Source organism: Brachyistius frenatus, unplaced genomic scaffold, assembly GCF_029030835.1.
Source record: "Brachyistius frenatus isolate BFR_SWC_R1_liver_20210118 unplaced genomic scaffold, ASM2903083v1 Contig_192, whole genome shotgun sequence".
Taxonomy (NCBI): domain Eukaryota; kingdom Metazoa; phylum Chordata; class Actinopteri; family Embiotocidae; genus Brachyistius; species Brachyistius frenatus.
Window position 1 is genome coordinate 480884 of NW_027210791.1, and position 23279 is coordinate 504162.

Sequence of the window (23279 nt, forward strand, 5' to 3'; positions counted from 1 at the left end):
GTATACTACTAACTAACAGGGTTATACTAACTAACAGGGTTATACTAACTAACCAACAGCTATACTACAGAGGTATACTACTAACTAACAGGGTTATACTAACTAACCAACAGCTATACTACAGAGGTATACTACTAACTAACAGGGTTATACTAACTAACCAACAGCTATACTACAGAGGTATACTACTAACTAACAGGGTTATACTAACTAACAGGGTTATACTAACTAACCAACAGCTATACTACAGAGGTATACTACTAACTAACAGGGTTATACTAACTAACAGGGTTATACTACTAACTAACAGGGTTATACTAACTAACCAACAGCTATACTACAGAGGTATACTACTAACTAACAGGGTTATACTAACTAACTAACAGACATGAGCAGCACCGCCGTTGAAACGAAGCACACAGAACCTCTGGATGTTTCTGGGTAGCCAGGGAAACCAGAACCAGAACCAGAACCAGACAGGAAGTCTCTCCGAGGCAGAAACATGGTAAGTAAAACCCGAGATACTAGTTAATTCCAGAAAAGTCCGCTGTTAAAGAAGTTAACTTCTGGACCACGTGTGATGTGGTCCAGAAGTGAAAACTCACTTCATTTATTTCACAAACGGAATAAAGGTTTAAAAGCGCAGAAAGTGTCCCCTAATAATACAGTGCAGGTCTGACCTGTGTGCATGTTAGATCTGGACCGGGTCTGACCTGTGTGCATGTTAGATCTGGACCGGGTCTGACCTGTGTGCATGTTAGATCTGGACCGGGTCTGATGTGGTCTATAAGAAGGAAAATGTCCCTTTTGATTAATTTTCAAAAACAGAATAAAGGTTTCAAAAATGTGAAAGTGCATTGCAGACATGGTTGAGGCTTTAAATGTCTAACATGCTTTAAAAGGTGGATCAACATGGAGACGGAAAGCCTTCACACACTGACATGTTTTCTTATTTCATGTTTGTAATTCTTCAACTACTTTCACACTGAAGGAAAAAATATTGCGCCGTGAAAAAGCGGCTTTTTGTTTTCTAGGAAGGAGGTGAATTTTTCGGAGCTTTTGCAATTCAAATAAAGTCATCAACCAATCTCATGGAGAATATTCATTCAGATGATGGACGACAAGCTCACAGAGAGATTTATTGGACACCCCTCAACTTGTATTGGTCGGCTCACCTGTATCATCAGGTTGAGACCACAGACTGGATAGAAAAGTGTTCGTAGCTTCAGGTCTGTAAAATGGTTCTGATCCAGAAGTGTCTTCAGCTGCAATACCAGCGAGTGCCACTAGAGGTCGGCTCCAAAAAGCCTCCGGCTCCATAGACTCCCATTCAACTTCTCTCATCAAATCTAAAGTGAATAAAATGTGTCCATCAGTTATCTCGGTGTTGTTAGCTAAAGTCACTCCTTCTTATTAGTTTTCTGGAGGTCCATCTGAAAATAATCCCTCATTCATTAGAAAAGAAGATTCAAGAAGACCTGTTTTTGGGGGCGTGTCTGTTTGATTGACAGGCCTGTGCTGCAGTCAGGTTACAGCTATCGGTGGGCGGGACGTAATATCGTCAGGTTTCCAATCAGATCGGTCAGATCCACCGCTGGCTCCTCCCCCAGCTCATCCAAATATGGTCACTTCCTGCTCCAAATAGCAAAAATCTCACTGCTGGAGTTTTAAAGTGAAATATTGTGCTTTTTTGTGCTATTTATCTGTCTCCCCTCCAGTGTGTAAAGAGCTTCAGTGAAGTTTCACTTAACTTTTCCCTTTAATGCCAAACGGGAAGCTAAATTGTGCGTTGTATGCTCGTGTCTAACAGAGAAGGAGTCTCGCCCCCAGTCAGGTCGCTAAACGGAAACAAGGAGGGGATTCCTGTGAAGATGAGGACTGGACGTGTAGATCTGTAAGTGCACCAGCTGATGGCCTGTTGGCTCAAACACAGACTGTTTATAATGAGACTTTAGATGTCTCTGATGGGTCATTTATTGTGTAATATTAAGCTATCTGTCATGATGACACTTGATGAGAGCGTCAGGTGTAGTTTTGAATTAAAAACTGTGTGATGCCGTTTCACAGGAGAAAAGAAGAAAAAGTGATCATGAGATGAGAAGCAGCTACATCTCTCCCTTCAGAAAACCTTTCACGCAGGTGAACAACCAGCCTGCGGTCACGGACGGCGACCGACACGTAAGCATCGAGGTCTACCACATCATATCTCAGCTTACACTTTGTATGTGTGACGAGACTCGGCTCACATGTTCAGATTCTCTCTGCAGGAGGCGTTTATACGGAGCATCCTCTCCAAGCCTTTTAAAGTTCCCATCCAAAATTACACAGGTAACATTTTTCTGGTCACGGTGGATTCTCCTTTTATGTGCATCATAACGGGTAAAACATGATTTCTCTTCGTGAACGACCTGCAGGCTCGCTGGGAATCAGGGCTCTTGGTCTGAAGCGTGCAGGCGTGAGGAAAGCGCTTCATGATCCCTTTGCAGAAGATGCCTTGGTTCTTTACGAGCCCCCGACTCTGACCCCCCATGACCTGATCAAAGCTGACAAGTAGGTTATCAACACAAAAGATGATCATCTTTCACTCGATTGTTATTATGTTGTTTTCATATTTGTACAAACCATGTTTGTACTTCAGATCCTCCGAACAGAAGCAGGAAACTAGTCGCGGATGAATTTGTTGGTACCCTTCGAGAAAAAAGAAAAACCCACTGGTTGCTTTGAAATAATAAAGAGTTTGCTTTTGATTTTTGATTCAACAGAATATTTTAAACAATAAAGCAAAGACCTCCCGGGGAGACTTCCCGTCTCCCGGCGAGACCTTCCGTCTCCCGGCGAGACTTCCCGTCAGCAGTACTTCGGTCCACTCTTCCAGAACAAACTGCTCCAGCTGTCTCAGCTTTGAAGGCGTCCTTCTCCAGACTGCATGTTTCAGCTCTTTAGATGTTTGATAGGATTCAGATCAGGACTCAGAGAGGATCACTTCACAACAGTCCCATGTTTGGTTCTGATCCGTTGTGGCTGCTTTCAGCTGTGTGTTTCTGCTCCTGATGCTGTTGGAGGACCTGTGACTGAGACAGAGCTTTCTAACAAGGAGACAGAACAGTTCCCTGTGGAGCTCCAGTACCACTGACCACCGTATCAGACAGCACACTGCCCAGACGGACAAACTGTGGTCTGCCTGTCAGGTAGTCATTGATCCAGGAGACGGTGGACGTGTCCACCATCCCCCCACCACCCGCAGCTTCTCACCCAGCAGCAGTGGTTGGATGGTGTTGAATGTACTGGAGAAATCAAAGAAGGTGATTCTCACAGAGTCACCGGTTCCATCCAGGTGAGACTGAGCTCGTTGCAGCAGGTAGATGATGGCGTCGTCCACTCCCACATGAGGCTGGTACGCAAATTGTAGAGGGTCCAGAGAAGATTTCACCAGCGGCCTGAGGTGGGCCAAGACCAGCCTCTCCAGCACCTTCATCACATGAGATGTGAGGGCAACCGGACGGTAGTCGTTGAGGCCGGATGGAGTCGTCTTCTTGGGGACAGGAACCAGGCAGGACGTCTTCCACAGCACCGGGACCTCCTCCTGCTTCAGGCTCAGGTTGAAGAGGTGTTGTAGGACCTCATCCAGCTGGACGGTGCAGGTCTTCAGGACCACGGGGCTGATGCTGTCAGGTCTTCAGGACCCCGGGGCTGATGCTGTCAGGTCTTCAGGACCACGGGGCTGATGCCGTCAGGTCTTCAGGACCACGGGGCTGATGCTGTCAGGTCCTGCAGCCTTGCGCTGGTGGATTCTCTCCAGCTGTCTCCTAACCTGGCCAGTCGTCACAGAGAGGGGGGTGAGGGGTGTGTGTGTGTGTGTGGGGGGGGGGGGTCCGAGGTGTCGATGGAGGAAGAGCCCTTTGAGATTGAGGGCTCTATGCAGTTCACCAGGGGGCGCAGAGGGGGGAGGCAGCAGAGGTGTTTTGGAGGTGTGAGGTGTGGAGGAGACAGATGAGGGCGGTGAACTAAACCTGTTGAAGAAACAGTTTAGTTCATTTGACCTCTCCAGGTTCCCCCTGGTTGTTCCTCTCCAGGGAGCTCCCTGGTCGTTCCTCTCCAGGGAGCCCCCTGGTCGTTCCTCTCCAGGTTCCCCCTGGTCGTTCCTCTCCAGGAGCCCCCTGGTTGTTCCTCTCCAGGTTCCCCCTGGTCGTTCCTCTCCAGGGAGCCCCCTGGTTGTCCCTCTCCAGGGAGCCCCCTGGTTGTCCCTCTCCAGGGAGCCCCCTGGTTGTCCCTCTCCAGGGAGCCCCCTGGTTGTCTCTCTCTCTCCCCTTGAACCCAGTAATCTCCTTCATACCGGTCCACACCTCCCTCACGTTGTTCTGCTGGAGTTTGGCCTCCAGCTTCCTCCTGTAGGAGTCCTTGCACTCCCTCATCTTCTCCTTCAGGTGGCGCTGCACTCTCCTGAGCTCCTCCCTGTCCCCAGACCTGAAGGCTGCTTTCTTCTTATTAAGAAGAACTTTCAGGTCACTGGTGATCCACAGCTTGTTGTTGGGGAAGCATTTTACAGTCCGGGATGGTACGGTGGTGTGTTCACAGATACGGTGGTGTGTTCACAGAGTGCTGGAAGTGTTTGGGATTAAAAAGACCATTCTTTGTTCCAGAGAAAAACTCCCCGTCCATGTTGTTGTGGATCCAGTTTTAGGAAAAGTGCTGAGACCCCATCAGAGAGAGGTACAACCACCGGATGATTTGTCAGAATAATAACATTTAATTGCAGAAAAAGTCAGTTAGAGGAGCATCAATTTGATTTTGAAATTAAAAAATGTCTTTAAACTGTCCAGGGGGTGAAGTTCCTGTGGGAGTGTGTGATGGGGAGGCGCATCGCAGGGTCCTATGGCTGCATCATGGCAGATGAGATGGGTCTGGGGAAGACTTTGCAGTGCATCACCCTCATGTGGACCCTGCTACGCCAAAGCCCCGACGCCACGCCGGAGATAGACAAGGCCATCGTGGTCTCGCCCTCCAGTCTGGTTCGCAACTGGTACGCCGAAGTAGGAAAGTGGCTGGGAGGACGCGTCACACCGGTCGCCATCGACGGAGGTTCAAAGGAGGAGATCGACAGGAAACTAGGTAGTTAACCTCTGCCGGCTGTCTCTCTCTGAATATTCACAGCAAAGTGTCTGCAAGTAGCTCGCCGTGAGGAACACCAGAGTCAAGGCCGTCAACTGTGCGTTTAGACAACTACCTCCAAATGAACAGAGTTAAATAGACCCCATGCAAAAAGTCTGCTTTCTGGCAATGTGGTGAATGTATGTAATTTATTTGGTTATAATTCATATTTCTATCCAGCCTGTATAAAAGGCAACAGATCACTTTACAGCACTTCACTCCCTCGATGCCTTGAAAGTGTTTTGTCGCAGAAGTTAGATCCTGTTTCATAAAAGCTCCTCTGTGTCGCGCAATCTCTGTTTTCGACACGTATATTAAACCATGTGGAAGTTCAGCATTAACAACCCGACCGGAGGTTCATTGATCCGAACTCCTCGCTGACAGCAGAGTGTTCCTGTGAAACCCGTCAGCAGGTTACAACAGACACTACGAGGCCTTTTGAAGCAGGTCAACTGTTACCTGCATCAGCGGTAGTAAAATGTGGCGCAGTATAACAGGTAGAGCTGAAAGGAGAGGGAAAGAAAACCAGGGTTCACACTAGAGGTCAAAGGTCAAACTCCCCAACGGTTAGTGACTTTTCAGTCACTGAAACTCCACGACCTGTAGTAAACAGAGAAACATGCTGCCGTTGTTCTGAACCGATAAGAAACAAACATGTCTGTTAAAAACAGGCTGACACGTTCATCTGTTTGATATTAAAACTAATTAAATCCATCTCTAAATCCTGGTTTCAGAGAGAAATCATTGATCTAACAATAACAGTAATTAGCTCACAGCCTCATAAACTACATTTTAATTTGTGTCAGTGAGCACTAATGCTACCAAACACAAACACACTGACAATAACTAGATAACTAACGTTACGGCTACAGACATGGAAGATATTACATTTGATTACATGAAAACTAAAAGTTTTAACATGGAAACAAATTCTGGAAAAGAGTTGTTAAGATTCCCTGATTCCCTGAAGTTCACCGACCTGTGGGAAACCTGAGAAAAGTTCATCGCACTCAGAGTTGAAGAGACATTGAAATTTGTAATGGGGCAGCTCATTTAGTGGAAAACAGCCCGGTTAACTTCAGTTTAGAGCCTGATAAGTTGGTGGAGACCCAACCAGAGCTCCAAGGGGAGTGAACACTGGACATCACATGGACACAGACAGGAAGTGAAGTCCGTGATGATGTTGCTCTCCGTCTGCTGGATGTGTAGAATTAAAACAGTTTGGGTGACTTCAGGCGCCCAAAAGAATATCCTGATTCCTGTCAGCACTTCAGGTTCCCTTTTAGACGCCTTTCAGATTTGTTTCTGTTATTAAAAGTTCAAAATCCCAAACTTCAGATGTTGTCTTGAATCGCTGTGTGTGTGGACGATATTGGGTTTTCTGTGGTTTCTAGTGAACTTCATGTCTCAGCGCGGTTTAAGAGTGCCGACCCCCATCCTGATCATTTCATACGAGACCTTTCGGCTGCACACTGCCGTTCTGCACAAGGGCAAAGTCGGACTTGTCATCTGCGACGAGGTAATTCACCTCATCCTTAATAATTCAAAGATATATGACAACAACAACAATGAGATAACGTTCATAGTTGTGTCCCGCAGGGCCACCGGCTGAAGAACTCTGACAACCAGACGTACCAGGCTCTCAACGCCATGAGCGCCCAGAGGAGAGTGCTGATATCGGGCACGCCGATCCAGAACGACCTGCTGGAGTACTTCAGTCTGGTCCACTTTGTAAATGCCGGCATCCTCGGTCAGCAGCACGCACACACACAACAGGTCGCACGTATCGGCTTCGTTTCTCATCCTATCTCTTTTGATCCTCCGCTTGGACGGCAGGTACAGCCCAGGAGTTTAAAAAGCATTTTGAGCTTCCCATCCTGAAGGGTCGCGATGCGATGGCCAGCGATAAAGAACGACAGAGTGGAGAAGAGAAACTCAAAGAGCTGATCGGCATCGTCAACAGGTGAGCTCGGAAACTTTTACAAAGGTCGTCTGTCCTTCTCACTTTATTCTCTGATTTTCATTCTTTATTTTCCTATTTCATTTTCCTATTTTTTTCTTCTATTTAATTGATGGTATGTTTGTTGCATTATAAACTGGCTTTAATAGCCATTCGGATAGTTTAAAGTAAGATTTGTCAATATGATACAAATAATTTGAGATTATACAGCAAGTTGTTTGACAGTATTTATCAAAGTAGCTCACTCTTTTCTCTCCTCCATTAAACCTGTTTTCAAAACTCTTCCTATAATTAAACATTCGTGCCCAACTGCACATATTTGGAGGAGAAAAAAAAAGAAGTCTTCTTTAAGCAAATCTCATATTTTGCACCGTTTTCTTTCTTTACATACGTTATCTTCAGTCAAATTTCCTTTACTTCTGTCATACAGCCCATAATCTGTGTCCACAGGTGCTTGATAAGGAGAACGTCTGATATATTGTCGAAGTATCTTCCTGTTAAAATCGAGCAGGTTGTGTGTTGCAGGTAGGTTTCTTCACCTGCTTTCAGGTTTTGTTGCAAAAGCAGAGATGAAACATTGAAGAGATTTTTTTCATATATATCCGAGTTTCACTTCCAATTCTATAATAGGATCTTTTTCGATGCGTTACTTGTAGGTTTCATTTACAACCATGTTTCCCAAAAAGTTGGATTTTGTCAAATGTAAACAAAAACAGAATGTGACGATTTGTAAATCACGTGAACCCATATTTAATATCAAATTAGATCAAAGACAACAAGACACATGTTGAAAAAGAGACATTTTATTGTTTAGTGAAAAATATGTGCTCATTTTGAATTTGATGCCAACAAACACATCTCAAAGAAGTTGGGACAGCTTCTTCTTTTAGCAACACTCCCGAAACGTTCGGTGAACTGAGGACAGCAGCTGCTGGAGTTTTGAAAGGGAAATGTTGTCCCATTCTTGCCTGATGTGGGCAAAACATCATTGTTTTTATTGACATTTCCCACAGCGTCCCAACTTTTTTTGGTAAACTCGGTTATATTCTTATAACCTTCAAGACAGTGATGCAAACAATACTTACATTTATTTTTAACTTGATTTAAATGAGGAAATATGTCTAGCGATACATATGTGTATTGTGATATTCTTTATAACAATATAATGACAATAATATCTGAAGGAAGATGTTACATTGAGGCATGTATGGAGGTAATGTGGTGGCTGCTGCCCTGCAGGCTGACTCCTCTGCAGACTGAACTGTACAAGCGCTTCCTGAGGCAGGCCAAACCCATCGAGACCTTACAACACGGCAAAATCAGTGTCTCGTCTCTGTCTTCCATCACATCACTCAAGAAACTCTGCAATCGTAAGTGCTGAAAATGTGACATATAACGATTCATGTGTGGACATAATAAGGTAAAGATGTGTGTCCTCTGTCCTCAGACCCAGCTCTTGTGTATGAGAAGTGTGTTCAGGGCGAGGAGGGCTTCGAGGGGGCGCTGGATCTGTTTCCTCCCGGCTTCTGCAATAAAGCTGTGGAACCTCAGCTCTCTGGTAAGAACGTGTTCTTTTACATTTCAGTGCAGCTCCGATGGTGTTAAACACGAATCCAGACGTGGAGCAGCATGAAGGCGCCCACATGTCAGCGATCAGACAGACGTTTAACGTTGATGGATGGTTTATTACATATTAACTGTCATTCGCATCCTGTCAAAAGATTCAGATAAACCTGAAAGAATTAACAGGTAAATTCACGTTATTTTTTACCTGCTGTATTTCCCATAAAAGGGACGGTGGCTCAGTCATCATGTGACGTGGCGCTCCGAGAGACGAACACTCACTCTGCAGTGTTCCTCCGATCTGGAGAGCTTTTTCTTTTATTGGTTTTCTTCATCTCACAGAAATGCCACTCTGTTGGTTGAGTCTCAGGGCTCTCATCGGTCAGATAATAATGGTCTCAGGAGTGAAGTTGACGTTGGACACGAATGAATGCTCATTTTGCTCTGTGCTGCTACGATGTCTGATCTCTTAACTGTTTCCAAGTTTGCTATAACCAGAGTTCCCACTGGGAGGGAATTTTAAAAACTCTTTTCCAGACAGGGAAAGTCAGGAGATTTGGTCATTTTTTGGGGCCAATTATCCATTTGGTCTTTTTTTCACATGTATTTCCTGAGAGGTTTTTATCGTCTTTCTGTTCGTTCAGTGAAGACGTGTCTTCTCAGGAAGGCAAACATGCAGGAAAATGTAGATTTGAAGAACTTTGACCACAAAATGATGAGTTCAAAGACCGGGTGATAGAAATAGACATAAAATCTAAATGTAAAGTTTGTAAAACTACTTTAGATCTATAAATGATGGGCGAGAAAGCCCTCCGTTGCTACGGCAACAGTAAGGAGCATGCTGCCTTCCTACCGTTCCCATTTGAAAACATTTTTGCACTGAGCGTCAGTGTTTTTGAGGGTGAACGGACCTCGCTGTGCGTGATCATAATTGTTCTGTTAGTTTTGTAAGTTGATGTGAATAACAAAGTGTCTGTTTCTCGTCTGCTCAGCATGTTTTTCTGTTCACGATCAGTCGTGAAGTTTCACCTTTTTAGTCCTTAAAGTTTGACATTTGAGAGTAGGAACCCTGTATCACGTCGTCTCAGGTCATAATGTGTCTGTTATTTCTGTCTTCCACTGTTCCAGGGAAGATGCTGGTTCTTGACTACATCCTAGCGATGACCAGGACGACGACGAGTGACAAGGTGGTGCTCGTCTCCAACTACACTCAGACACTGGACCTGTTTGAGAAGCTGTGCAGATCTAGAAGGTGCTTTGTTGGGGGAGAAACAAGCATTTAACTGTGCCTGAGAGTAGGATTGATTAGTCAGTTTAAGTGAGCACCAACCGTGTGCTCGGTCTGTTTCAGATACCTTTATGTTCGACTGGACGGCACCATGTCCATCAAGAAAAGGGCCAAGATTGTAGAGAGATTCAACAGTCCATCGGTGAGTTGGAGACTGTTTGAAACCACAGAGAGCTTTAATAACAACATGTGAACAGCATCTGAATCCATGTGTTTCTCAGAACCCAGAGTTTATCTTCATGCTGAGCAGCAAGGCTGGTGGGTGTGGCCTCAATCTGATTGGCGCTAATCGCCTGGTGATGTTTGATCCCGACTGGAACCCGGCCAATGACGAGCAGGCGATGGCTCGGGTGTGGAGGGACGGCCAGAAGAAGACCTGCTACATCTACAGACTTCTCTCTGTCAGTCCAACACATCACATCCAACCCGTCATCACCACACGTTGGGCCTCATTCACCAACAGAGCGTACCAACGTTTCACAAACAAATTTCTCCGCACATGTTAGTGAATGAGGCCCGGTGTGTTTCCACAGAAATGTGCTCACACAGAAAGTGGGCCTGACTTCCCTGCTGATAGATTCTGGACCTGTATTGACTGCTGCTCTGTAGAGGCTCCACAGTTGACCGGTGTGTTTGTTTGACAGACGGGGACCATCGAGGAGAAGATCCTGCAGAGACAGGCCCACAAGAAGGCGCTGAGCAGCTGCGTGGTGGACGAGGAGCAGGACGTGGAGCGCCACTTCTCTCTCGGGGAACTCCGAGAACTCTTCACCCTCAACGAGGAGACCGCCAGCGACACGCATGACAAGTAAGAAACACTTTAGTCATGAAAATGAAACATCATAGCAGTGTCGAGCTTCTCAGTACAACTGGATGTCAGGACCCAATCCTACCTCCTCAGGAGGGTTCTCAGGTGGACTCACGTATCCCAAACTCTGACCTGTGGTGTTTCACTGCAGTCAAAGGTTAGAAAATATTCAATTCAATTTGATTTCTATCGCGCCAAATCACAACAGAAGTTATTTCATGGCACTTAACACATTAAAGTCCTTACAGTTGAACTTTACATCATTATACAGAGAAACCAACAATTCAACTGTCAAATATGTTTATAATAGTTGTTCAAAGTCAAATGTCTGCAAACACAGAGCTGCTAAATGTCAAGAACAGTGTGGGAGTGTTCAGTCCGTTCAGCTGCACCGCTGCGATCCTCCCTCACCCCCAAATCCTCCCTCACCCCCAAATCCTCCCTCACCCCTGTGTACACAATCCGTCTGACTTTGAGTTACTGCTGTTTAAAGAACAGAAGTCGTTTCGTTTTTGCTGACATATAAATCTATAACATTTTTGTTCAAATTGTATGTCATTTAAATTAATAATGACATATTTTTCAGTATTTTGTCATATAGTCAAGAATATTGTTGTCACAGAAATGACTGATCAGCCTGTCTTCCTCCCTGGTGGCAGGTTTCGCTGCCGTCGCTGTGTGAACTCCAGAGAGGTGCGGCCTCCTGCCGACGACTCCGACTGCACCGGCGACCTCTCCCAGTGGAACCACTGCTTCGACAGGAAGGGCCTGAGGGACCCGGTGCTGAGGGCCTCCTGGGAGGCTGCCGTCTCCTTCGTCTTCCACCAGCGCTCACACGAGGACCAGAAGGGCATCGTATAGCAGCAGGAACAGACCTCCACGTATATATTGTACATACTTATTGTATATACTATTTATTGCTTGCTTCTTTTCTTCTTTTTCTTTTTCTTTTTCTTTTTTATACCAAATCAGGAAAAAAATTACGGATGAAAATAATCTGTCCATCATTAATGCAGGGACTTTAACGACATTAACCCATTTGTGCTGAGTCATCGATAGGTATACGATGACATGCACATAACTCCTTTCATAGTGTTTTAGTTTAATGCTGCTAACAGCCACTGCAGTCCTGATCTGTCCTCAGCAGGACGTTTTCATGGTAGACATGCTGACATGTCAGATATATTAATGATGGCTGCTTCCCTTCAGGTCCTGCTGTTGCGTGTGCAGGTTTACTGTCACGTGTAGCTGAACTGAGCCATCATTTCATCCTGCTGTTTGTTCCATCTTTGCATCTCCTGCTGCGACAAGTCAAAATATCTGCTGGTAAAAAGTCTCTGAATGAATGGGATTTACGAGTTTTAGCATTTTATCTTTCTGCTCAGACATTTTAAAGATCGATTGCACCCGTTTAATAATATTCTCTGTTCTGCCAACTAGTGGAGACGATATCATCTTTACACAACCCGTGCAGTTGAAATGCAGCATGCAGATAACCTCAGCCTCCATGGAGTTAAACCATTTCCTGTGTTGTCGGGGTTCCAGTCCAAACGACCCTGAATCTGTTTGTGTGTCTTCATCAGCCGCCGTTTAAACAGAATCACTAAACTTGTGTACAGTTCACTGTTTGCAGGTAGAACTTAAGCTGCTGTACACCTGGTTTACCTGAAGTTGAAGTTAATAAAGTTTAGAATAAGGAAGGTTTATACAGCTCTGATTGTTTTATTCATGTTCAACATTTCAAATCTCTGTCACTGCTACGGTGGAATCACCGTTAATGGCTGCATTCTGCCGGTATCGGCTGTGTGTGTGTGGTTATATCTATATCTAGATATAGTTATCTAGATATAGATATATAGGTAGATATATATATATATATATATATATATATATATATATATATATATATATCTATATATACAGTGGGTACGGAAAGTATTCAGACCCCTTTACATTTTTCACTCTTTGTTTCATTGCAGCCATTTGCTAAAATCAAAAAAGTTCATTTTATTTTTCATTAATGTACACTCAGCACCCCATCTTGACAGAAAAAAACAGAAATGTAGAAATTTGTGCAAATTTATTCAAAAAGAAAAACTGAAATATCACATGGTCATAAGTATTCAGACCCTTTGCTGTGACACTCATATTTAACTCACATGCTGTCCATTTCTTCTGATCCTCCTTGAGATGGTTCTACTCCTTCATTGGAGTCCAGCTGTGTTTAATTAAACTGATTGGACTTGATTAGGAAAGGCACACACCTGTCTATATAAGACCTTACAGCTCACAGTGCATGTCAGAGCAAATGAGAATCATGAGGTCGAAGGAACTGTCCAAGGAGCTCAGAGACAGAGTTGTGGCAAGGCACAGATCTGGCCAAGGTTACAAAATAATTTCTGCAGCACTCAAGGTTCCTAAGAGCACAGTGGCCTCCATAATCCTTAAATGGAAGAAGTTTGGGACGACCAGAACTCTTCCTAGACCTGGCCGTCCAGCCAAACTGAGCAATCGTGGGAGAAGAGCCTTGGTGAGAGAGGTAAAGAAGAACCCAAAGATCACTGTGGCTGAGCTCCAGAGATGCAGTAGGGAGATGGGAGAAAGTTCCACAAAGTCAACTATCACTGCAGCCCTCCACCAGTCGGGGCTTTATGGCAGAGTGGCCCGACGGAAGCCTCTCCTCAGTGCAAGACATATGAAAGCCCGCATGGAGTTTGACAAAAAACACATGAAGGACTCCCAGACTATGAGAAATAAGATTCTCTGGTCTGATGAGACCAAGATTGAACTTGTTGGTGTTAATTCTAAGCGGTATGTGTGGAGAAAACCAGGCACTGCTCATCACCTGCCCAATACAATCCCAACAGTGAAACATGGTGGTGGCAGCATCATGCTATGGGGGTGTTTTTCAGCTGCAGGGACAGGACGACCGGTTGCAATTGAAGGAAAGATGAATGCGGCTGAGTACAGAGATATCCTGGAAGAAAACCTCTTCCAGAGTGCTCTGGACCTCAGACTGGGCCGAAGGTTCACCTTCCAACAAGACAATGACCCGAAGCACACAGCTAAAATAACAAAGGAGTGGCTTCGGAACAACTCTGTGACCATTCTTGACTGGCCCAGCCAGAGCCCTGACCTAAACCCAATTGAGCATCTCTGGAGAGACCTGAAAATGGCTGTCCACCAACGTTCACCATCCAACCTGACGGAACTGGAGAGGATCTGCAAGGAAGAATGGCAGAGGATCCCCAAATCCAGGTGTGAAAAGCTTGTTGCATCATTCCCAAGAAGACTCATGGCTGTACGAGCTCAAAAGGGTGCTTCTACTCAATACTGAGCAAAGGGTCTGAATACTTATGACCATGTGATATTTCAGCTTTTCTTTTTTAATAAATTTGCACAAATGTCTACATTTCTGTTTTTTTCTGTCAAGATGGGGTGCTGAGTGTACATTAATGAAAAATAAAATGAACTTTTTTGATTTTAGCAAATGGCTGCAATGAAACAAAGAGTGAAAAATTTAAAGGGGTCTGAATACTTTCCGTACCCACTGTATAGCAAATCTCCAGAACTGCCTTCTGTCTAAAGGACAAATCCTCATCAAAGATAACTCCAAGGTTCCTCCCAGTTTTGCTGGAGGCCAAGACAACGTCATCTAGAGTAACTGAGTGATTACAGAAAGAGTTTCTGAGGTGTTTAGGACCAAGTACAAGAACTTCTGTTTTGTCTGAATTTAGAAGCAGGAAGTTTTTGGTCATCCAGGCCTTTATGTCTTTTAGACAGGCTTCAAGTTTTACTAACTGATTAGTTTAATCTGGTTTTATAGAAAGATATAGCTGACTGTCATCTGCATAACAATGGAAGTTGATGCAGTGCTTCTTGATGACATCTCCTAATGGAAGCATGTAGAAAGTAAAAAGTATTGGGCCTAACACTGAGCCTAGTGGAACTCCATAACTAACTCTTGTTTGTCTGGAAGACTCATTGTTGACATGGACAAACTGGAATCTATCTGATAAGTAGGATTTGAACCAGTCTAATGCAGTTCCTTTAATCCTCGTAACGTCTTCTAATCTCTGTAATAAGATCGTATGATCAATCGTATCAAAAGCAGAACTGAGGTCCAGAAGAACAAGTACAGAGACGAGTCCATTATCTGAGGCTAATAAAAGGAAGTTAGTAACTTTCACCAGAGCTGTTTCTGTGCTATGATGAACTCTAAAGACTGAACATCTTCAAACAGATCATTCCTTTGTAAATGATCACAAAGTTGATTTGAAACAACTTTTTCAAGGATTTTAGAAATAAACGTCAGGTTGTAAATTGGTCTGTAGTTTCCTAAAACAGCTGATTAAGAGTCGGCTTTTGAAGTAAAGGTTTAATTACTTTAAAAGCCTGCAGTACATAGCCGGTTACAATAGATAGGTTGATCTGATCTAATATGGACGTATTAATTAAAGGGAAGACTTCCTTAAAAAGTTTAGTTGGGATGAGATCTAACAGACAGCTAGAGGATCCAGATGAAGAAATAATTCTAGTTAACTCAGAGAGATCAACAGGAGAGAAATGTTCCAAGTTTACATCTGGTCCTACAGTTGCTTTCAGGGCTGCTGTTGCTTAGCAACACATCAGTGATGGTGTCAGGAAGGGTCGGCCCGATTCTCTCCCTGATAGTAAGAATTTTATTAGTAAAGAAGTTAATGAAGTCATTACTGCTGAGAGCTGAAGGAATAGAGGGCTCAACAGAACTGGAACTCTTTGTCAGCCTGCTACAGTGATGAAAAGAAACCTGGGGTTGTTCTTGTTGTCCTCTATTAATGATGAATAATATAAAGGAGTGTCTTCGGGACAACTCTGTGAATGTCCTTGAGTGTCCCACCCAGAGCCCAGACTTGAACCCGATTGAACATCTCTGGAGAGATCTTAAGATGTCTGTGCACCGACGCTCCCCATCCAACCTGATGGAGCTTCAGAGGTCCTGCAAAGAAGAATGGGAGAAACTGCCCAAGAATAGGAGACAAGCTTGTAGCATCATACTCAAAAAGACTTGAGGCTGTAATTTCTGCTAAAGGTGCTTCAACAAAGTCTTGAGCAAAGGCTGTGAATACTTATGGACGCGTTATATTATATATTATATATTATATATATATATATATATTTTTTTAATAGATTTGCACAAATTTTAAACAAACTTTTTTCACTTTGTCATTATGGGATATTGTGTGTAGAATTTTGAGGGGAAAAAATTATTTAATCCATTTTGGAATTTATTACATTACATTTCATTTATCTGACTCTTTTATCCAAAGACTTACAATAAGTTCATTTCAACCATGAGGGTACAAAACCAGAACAACAGGAATCAAGAAAATATAATTTTCTTCCAGAAAGCCAAACTACAAAGTTCTATCAGTAAGTTCTATTTGAAGATACTAAAGTTCTACTGTTCAAGGTAAAGGAGGAGGAGGAGGAGGAGGAAGAGGTGTGTTTTTAGTTCGTGCTGGAAGATGTTCAGAGTTTCTGCTGTCCTGATGTCATTGAGGAGCTCATTCTACCATTTAGGAGCCAGGACAGCAAACAGTCGTGATTTTGTTGAATAAGGCTGTAACAACAAATGTGGAAAAAGTGAAGCGCTGGCTGTGAATACTTTCCGGATATATACAATGCCTATACAAATATTCACATATTCATATAATTTGGCTTTTCTGACAAGAATTTGCAAAAAAAAAAAAGCTTCTTTCATGTCAAAGTGAAAACAGATTTTTACAAAATAATATCAATTAATTAAAAATATATAGTGTAAAATAAGTGTTTGCATAAATATTCACCCCCTTTAAAGTGACTGATCTAATCCAACAGAGGTCCAGCGAGTTGATGCCAGCAGTGTCACATTAGTGAAATGGAGATCAACTGAGTGCAGATGATGTGTGTCCAGTGATTGTAGTATAAAAACACCTGTCTGGGAGGTCCAGTCTCTGGTTCATCAGTATTCATGCTACAACTGCAACATGAAGACAAAAGAACACTTGAAACAACTCAGAGAAAAGATCATTGAAAAGTATAAGTGAGGAGATGGCTACAAAAAGATTTCCAACTCACTGGACATCCCACAGAGTTAAATCCATCATTAAGAAATGGAAGAAGTATGGCTCTTGTTTAAATCTGCCCAGAGCTGCCGTCCTCACAAACTGAGTGACCGGGCGAGAAGAAGACCGGTGAGGGAGAACACCAAGACACCTACGACCACTCTGGAGGAGGTGAAAGCTTCAGTGGCTCAGATGGACAGACTGGACATACAACAACTGTTGCCCGGGTTCTTCACCAGTCGAAGCTGTATGGGAGATGGCAAAGAGGAAGCCACTGTTGAAAAGAGCTCATGAAATCTGGCCTGGAATTCACCAAAAGGCATCTGGGAGACTCCAAGGTCAGCTGAAGAAGGTTCGTTAGTCTGATGAGACAAAAACGGAGCTTTTTGTCCTTCAGACTAGACGCTATGTTTGGTGAACACCAAACACTGCACATCTCCACAAACACCATCTCCACCGTGAAGCATGGTGGTGGCAGCATCATGCTCTGGGGATGCTTCTCAGCAGCAGGCCCTGGAAGGCTTGTAATGGTAGAGGGGAACATGAATGCAGAAAAATATCCCCAAATCCTGGAGGATAATCTGACTCAGTCTGCAAGAGAACTACAACTTATTTTATTTGTTATACTTTCCAGCGAGACAACGACTCCAAACATCCAGCAAAAGATACACAGAAATGGTTCAAAGACACCGAGGTGAATGTTCTGGAGCGGCCAAGTCAAAGCCCAGATCTCAATCCAGTCGAGAATTTGTGCAACACAATGCAGCTGGGGAGGAAATCAATCTGGATTTGGTTTGTAATTTTAAGGGAGTTTCTTTGTGCTTATATTTTTCAGGTGACAACTCAAATTCATGTTGTTCTTTCAAATCTTCCACGGTTTGATCGGCTCTGTGGAAGATAGCTTTAATCGTTCAATGATGTTTTTATGGACTCTATTGTTCGTCTCCAGCTGGCTGATAAGAACTTCATCCTCCCAGCTCCTTGTTACATTGGAATTGTCATCTTCTAAAACCTTCACTCTGGCCTTTATAGCTTTGACCTTCTTCTGGAGAGAGAGCTTTTTACCCTTCTCAGCTTCCATTTCCTGTTTTAAAGTGGAGATTTTTTGGTGATGCTCTTCCATCACGGTCTGAAAATCAGGATGTTTAGAGATGGGTGTAACGTGGACTCCCTGTGGTGGTGCTGGTGGTTTCACTGCTTCAATCAACTTGTCTACAGCAACAGTTTGTTTTTTTATCATTTGATTTTGTTTCTCTCTCTGTTTTTGAGCTTTGGAGAGATCCTTTTGTACCTTACTGCATTTTAATTTCAACGCTTTCTCTTCTTCATCTAAACGTTTAAACAAATCACTTTTCTCTTCTTTGAGACAGGAATTATCATTTTGTAACTGAGTCACTTTCAGTTTTAGTTCTGTCTGATCTTTCTTCAGTAATTTAATCTCATTGTCTTTTACATGAACATCTTTTTCCAGCGTTGTGCATTCCTTTTTTAATTGCGATAAATCAGAGCTCTTTTTTATCATACTCTGTTACTTCAACTCGACAGGAAGTCCACCATTTTGAATTTAGTCGCCATTTTGGGCGATTCTGACAAGTTGTACTTTGTCGAACTCCTCCGAGGGATTTGGTCTGACCGACTTGAATTTAGTTTCTCTGGATAGAAAACATGTTTGGGATTAAAAGTTATCAAAATAATTCGTTTTCGTCGATGTGTGTGCCTGTGAGAGGCGGCCATTTTGAGTGTCTGAGCGTCTCGCCATGAAACTATGAGTTGCTTTAAATCTTATGTACATGGACCGACCTTCTCCAAACATCACAGGTATGATAACAGCCCCGCCCTGAAGACCCCTGTGGGGGAATATTCGCTCATAGTCATAGCGCCCCCTGTTGGCCACTGGAAATTACACTTTTCATATTTTCACATTCTACATCGAGCTGGTTGATCACATGAATGTAAAGTCGGGTCACAATAACCTAAACATGTAGTTGATGATATATTGAGACATTCGTTCGACTTTGTCAATGGGTGTCGCCGTGACGATGCGGCAAAGTTGGATGTCTCGCTGTGACACAGGAAGTTGATGTTTAAGGTCAAGGGATGCTTGAAACCTCACGAAACGTGTCACATACATCCGGCGTGGTGAGACGATACAGCTGATGTGTTTTGTAAGTCGGTGTAGCCAAACGGGTCGCCAGCGCCCCCTGCTGGAGACAGGAAACGAGACAAAAATAGCAACTTTAAGGGGGGATACGCGGTCCCTCGCGCGCTGCACGTCGGGGAGGCGGTGCGCGGGAGTGCGAGGGCCCGTATATCACTGCTTGCAGTTTTAATTTTCTTTTACATTTCGAATCACTGATTGTTTTTCTTAAGAAACCGGAGCACCCGGAGAAAACGAATTAAAGACAGACAGGTGATCTGGACCGACAGCCACAGAAATGAAGGCCGAGGACGTACACAGAAATGCCCGAGCTGACCAGCAGGACCAAACCCGGGACTGTTCTTGCTGTGAGGTAACGGTGTTAACCACTGCACCATTATATGGACATTTTTACTTCTTCATGTAATCTATATTTTTTTGATTTTGAATCACTGAACCACTGCACCAGTGTGCCGTGTTGTGATTGCTGAATAAAGAATTGCTGAATCCTAATTGTCTACTGTTGAAGCACCACGTGAACATTCGGAGAAAGAAGTTTCTCTTCCCACGTTTCTCTGGAATCTGAGATTTCTGTTCAAACTCTTCCTCCTTTATCTGCAGGACAGATCGTTTCTTTCTACAACCACGCGTATGAAGGAAAATCGGGAAATTCAAATGGGATTTTGTCGAAAGAGCTGTTAGTTTTCTGTTTGACCCAAATCCCCAACTAGGTGACTGTTTGCGTCAGCTGTTATTCACTGAATCGCTGATATTTTTTCTTGAAAAACCGGAGCGCCCGGAGAAAACAAATTAAAGAGAGACAGGTGATCTGGACCGCACAGCCACAGAAATAAAACCGAGCTGAGCAGCAGGTCCAAACCTTGTTGCTGTGATGTGCCAGTGTTTAACCACTGCACCAGTAGGTTGTTTTAGTAAAGTTCAGGACGGTGGTTGGACCACTTTAACGGTAACTCTGAGCTCTCGTGGAGCCTTCTTAAAAGGTACAATGAGCTTAGTTATTAGCTCGTTGAATTGATAGCGAAGAATACTTCCTGTTTTAACTGTGGCATTGCATGTCACATTTTGTTTCATGAATTTAAAAAAAGTTGAGGAGCAAGGACCACCGCCTCAATGAAGTGTTAACAGAATGAATGGAGGAGATGGTGGACTGCGGTTTGGAGAAGGCTTCATGGAGAATCCACTGCGGCTCTGTTGAGAGAAGACACGGCTGGAAGGAGTGGCCAGTCAGAGAAGTGGGGAGAAGATCCAACGTGATGAAAGGGGGGGTGCATACAACACAATGCATTGCAGCTGGGGAGGAAATCAATCTGGATTTGGTTTGTAATTTTAAGGGAGTTTAGCACTCAACTTGTGGCAAAGCTCGATCCTCAACCGGCCTTTTTGCCCTGAGAAGCTTTGTTTTTGTTTCAATAAGTTGTTTATTTAAATTGTGGTTTTCCACAACCAATTCGTTATTAATTCGGAGAACCTCGTGGGTACTTTTAGATTGGGCAATGTCCTTCTTCAAAAAGTTTGCTTTTAAACGCACTGTTTCTCTTTGCTTCGCCTCCACAGCTCTTTCCATATGTTTCATCCTTTCTGCGCAAATCACCTGCATCGCCTCATAGCCCATCCTAGTTATTGGGTTTATCGGCACTTTGTCATCGCCGTCTACATATCGATGTTTAAGGTTTATAAATTTCTCACGAAATTGCTTGTCATCATTGAAAACTTCTGCACACGCCTGCACATCCTGCTTGAATCGAAGTTCACACGTACGCTGCAGCTGCATCTTGTTTTCCAACTTGTCGTATTCGGAGTCCTCATGGCTCTTTTGTTTCTTGATCATTTCTAGGTCCTCAGTCAGAAATTTGTTTTCCCTCAACAGTTTTTTGTTTTGTTCTTCAAAATTTTCATCTGATTCTAACTTTCTCTTTCGTTCCGACTCGGCCTTTTTCATGTTAATAGCATTTTCCTTATTGAGCTCGTCTGCCAAAACATACTTATCCTTCAGTTTTTTCAAATGGCTTTTTGAATTTTCTAATCCTTTCCTTAAGTCTTCAACGGTGGTACGTTCATGACTAATTTGAGAGTCCTTGAAACTGATTGTGCTTTCTAATGTTTTCATATCTTCTCCCAAATTGCTTATATCCTTTTTCAGAGATGCAATATTAAGATCCTTATCTTTGAGCTCAAAGTCATGTCCAAGGTATTTTGCATTGAGTTTACGATTAGAACTTTTTAGTTCCAACGTAACGTTCTGGAGCTCATGTGTCCTCTCATCAAGCTCTTGTTTTAAGTCGGTCACCTGCTGTTGGGAAAGCAACAGGGAGTGTGACACCTCACTTAACTCCTTCTGGAGGTTTTTCACGTTGTCCGTCATTCCAGCCAACTCTTTCCTTGTGTGGTCGTGGCGTTCACACAACGCTTCAAACTTCTGCTCCAACGCCGCGTATTCCTTGTCAGCTGCCTGTTTAAGGTTCAACACGTTCAATTCATGCTGCGCCGTCTTTTTTGTCACATTTTTTTCATGCTTTTCTTGCTGCATTATCAAATCTGCTTGAAGGTCTTTCACCTTGTGTGTTAAGGTCTTATTCGTACCACGTGTCATCTTGAGCTGATAGCTATTGACTGATTCTTGATCCTTTGTCTTCTCTAATAGTTTACTCACTGTTTCCTGTGCAGCCTCCAACTTCTTCTTCAAAGAGGCGCTGAAAGTCTTTTCTTCACTTATTTGATCCATGTAGGTGTAATTCGATTTTTGAAGCGCCCCCACCTTGAGGTCCTGGTCCTCCATGAGCCTCTTCAGCTTCCTCTGAAGGATTTGGACATCCGGCTTGAGAAGGCGCTCCTCAAGGTCTCTCACTTTCTCCTTTAGGTTTTTAATTGTTTGATCTTGTTTTTCATTCTGCTCATCGAGAACCTCTTTTTCCTTTTGTTGCTGTAATAAAGTGCCCTGCAGCATTTGTATTTCAGCCTTCAAAATGTCATTATGTTCCAGGTGTTTTCTTTCCGTAGCCCTGGCTTTTACCCGAAAAGCCTTAAAACTATCACTTATTAATGCGTTAGAGCCCTTTAAAGTTTGAATCTCCTTGTCTCTTTCTTTGACCTCATTTTCTGACGTTATGTTCTTCTTTTTTTGTTTAGTTAAATTGTTGCAAACTTTTGTGTGTTTTATTGTAATTTCATCGAGGTCGAACACCGTATTCCTCGTCTGTTTATCGACGTCTTTGGTGTCCTTGCTCATGTCACTGAGCCTCCTTTGAAGGACTTCACAGTTCTTTTTTAATGTATCATTTTCTGCCCTTTTATCTTGAAGTTCTTCGGATAATGTTTCAATTTTCTTAGCTGAGTGACTGAGTCTCTCTTGATAATCCATTTTCTTACTTGATTTGTTGTGTTTAAATAATTTTTTCAGTGACTTCATGGCTCTAAATAAATGTAGATATTTATAAATATGCTGTAAATGTCTAATTATATATTTTTTAAACCAGTTAAATTCTTTCTCAATCTCCAATGAAGTTAGAATGTAGAAGCCACGCCCCTCCAAGGGGCGGGGCCTGTATGAGGTACAATTATGACGTAGTGTCAACGTAACGTGAGCGTAATTGCGTCACTTCCCGTTTACGAAGGTTCGTTGTATTTAATCTTTTCCTGAATTAAACGTCCCGTAATCTCTCTGCACTTCTTTTCGTTTCAAGTTCAAACTCTGCTCGCTCTACTTGAGCAGTTCTGCTGTTAAATCTTTGACCAACGTTCACGAACTTGGTGTTTCGGTACCGCTAGCTTAGCAGTGAGCAACGTCTTCCTGCCCCATGTTGTTCCTGCTCGGTGACATGTTCAGATAGAACCCGGCCTCCTTTAACGAGAACGGTACCTGGAGAACACGGAGTGTCCTCGGGGCTCTGGAGGCTCACCGGGTCGGGTTCATGCTGACCGACAGGGACCGTGACGCTCCGGGACGGCGGAGGAGCCACCGGCAGCACGCGCTGCTCGGTGAGGACAGGAACCGCAGAAGACACGTGCTTCACGTCCGAGTCTCCAAAACGGAGGAAAGTCCAAAAAGAGCCATGAACTTAAAATAAAGCATTTGTGTGAGAAAGGTTTCAGCTTCAATATCATTTTCATTCAATTCTGAAATGAATTTGAATAAAACAAATATTTTGAATTGAAATTTTCTTCCTAATTTGGAAACTTGAGCACTTTTCATCATTAGAGAGAGTAGATGTTATGCTTTCAGATTCAGATCTTGTTTGTTCACCTTCAGATCATACGAGTTCAGTTCCTGA

General features: G+C 43.4%; 1 protein-coding gene across 1 annotated transcript; it reads left to right on the forward strand.

Moving 5' to 3' along the window:
* Positions 1-292: 292 nt before the first annotated feature.
* On the forward strand, positions 293-12493 carry rad54l (RAD54 like). Its single transcript, XM_069718502.1, has 18 exons — positions 293-505; positions 1811-1894; positions 2068-2178; positions 2268-2328; positions 2415-2550; positions 4641-4710; positions 4821-5109; positions 6543-6667; positions 6748-6898; positions 6985-7111; positions 7559-7633; positions 8348-8478; positions 8556-8666; positions 9800-9923; positions 10023-10101; positions 10181-10360; positions 10604-10767; positions 11427-12493. Exons 1-18 carry the CDS (start codon positions 503-505, stop codon positions 11626-11628), a joined length of 2223 nt encoding a protein of 740 aa, XP_069574603.1. The 5' UTR covers positions 293-502; the 3' UTR covers positions 11629-12493.
* Positions 12494-23279: the final 10786 nt, after the last annotated feature.

Bases quoted from the DNA above. Each gene is read 5' to 3' on its own strand.
- rad54l (XM_069718502.1), top strand. The intron at 2,179-2,267 runs GTAAGCATCGAG...TTCTCTCTGCAG, and splicing joins TCACGGACGGCGACCGACAC to GAGGCGTTTATACGGAGCAT. The intron at 2,551-4,640 runs GTAGGTTATCAA...TCTTTGTTCCAG, and splicing joins GACCTGATCAAAGCTGACAA to AGAAAAACTCCCCGTCCATG.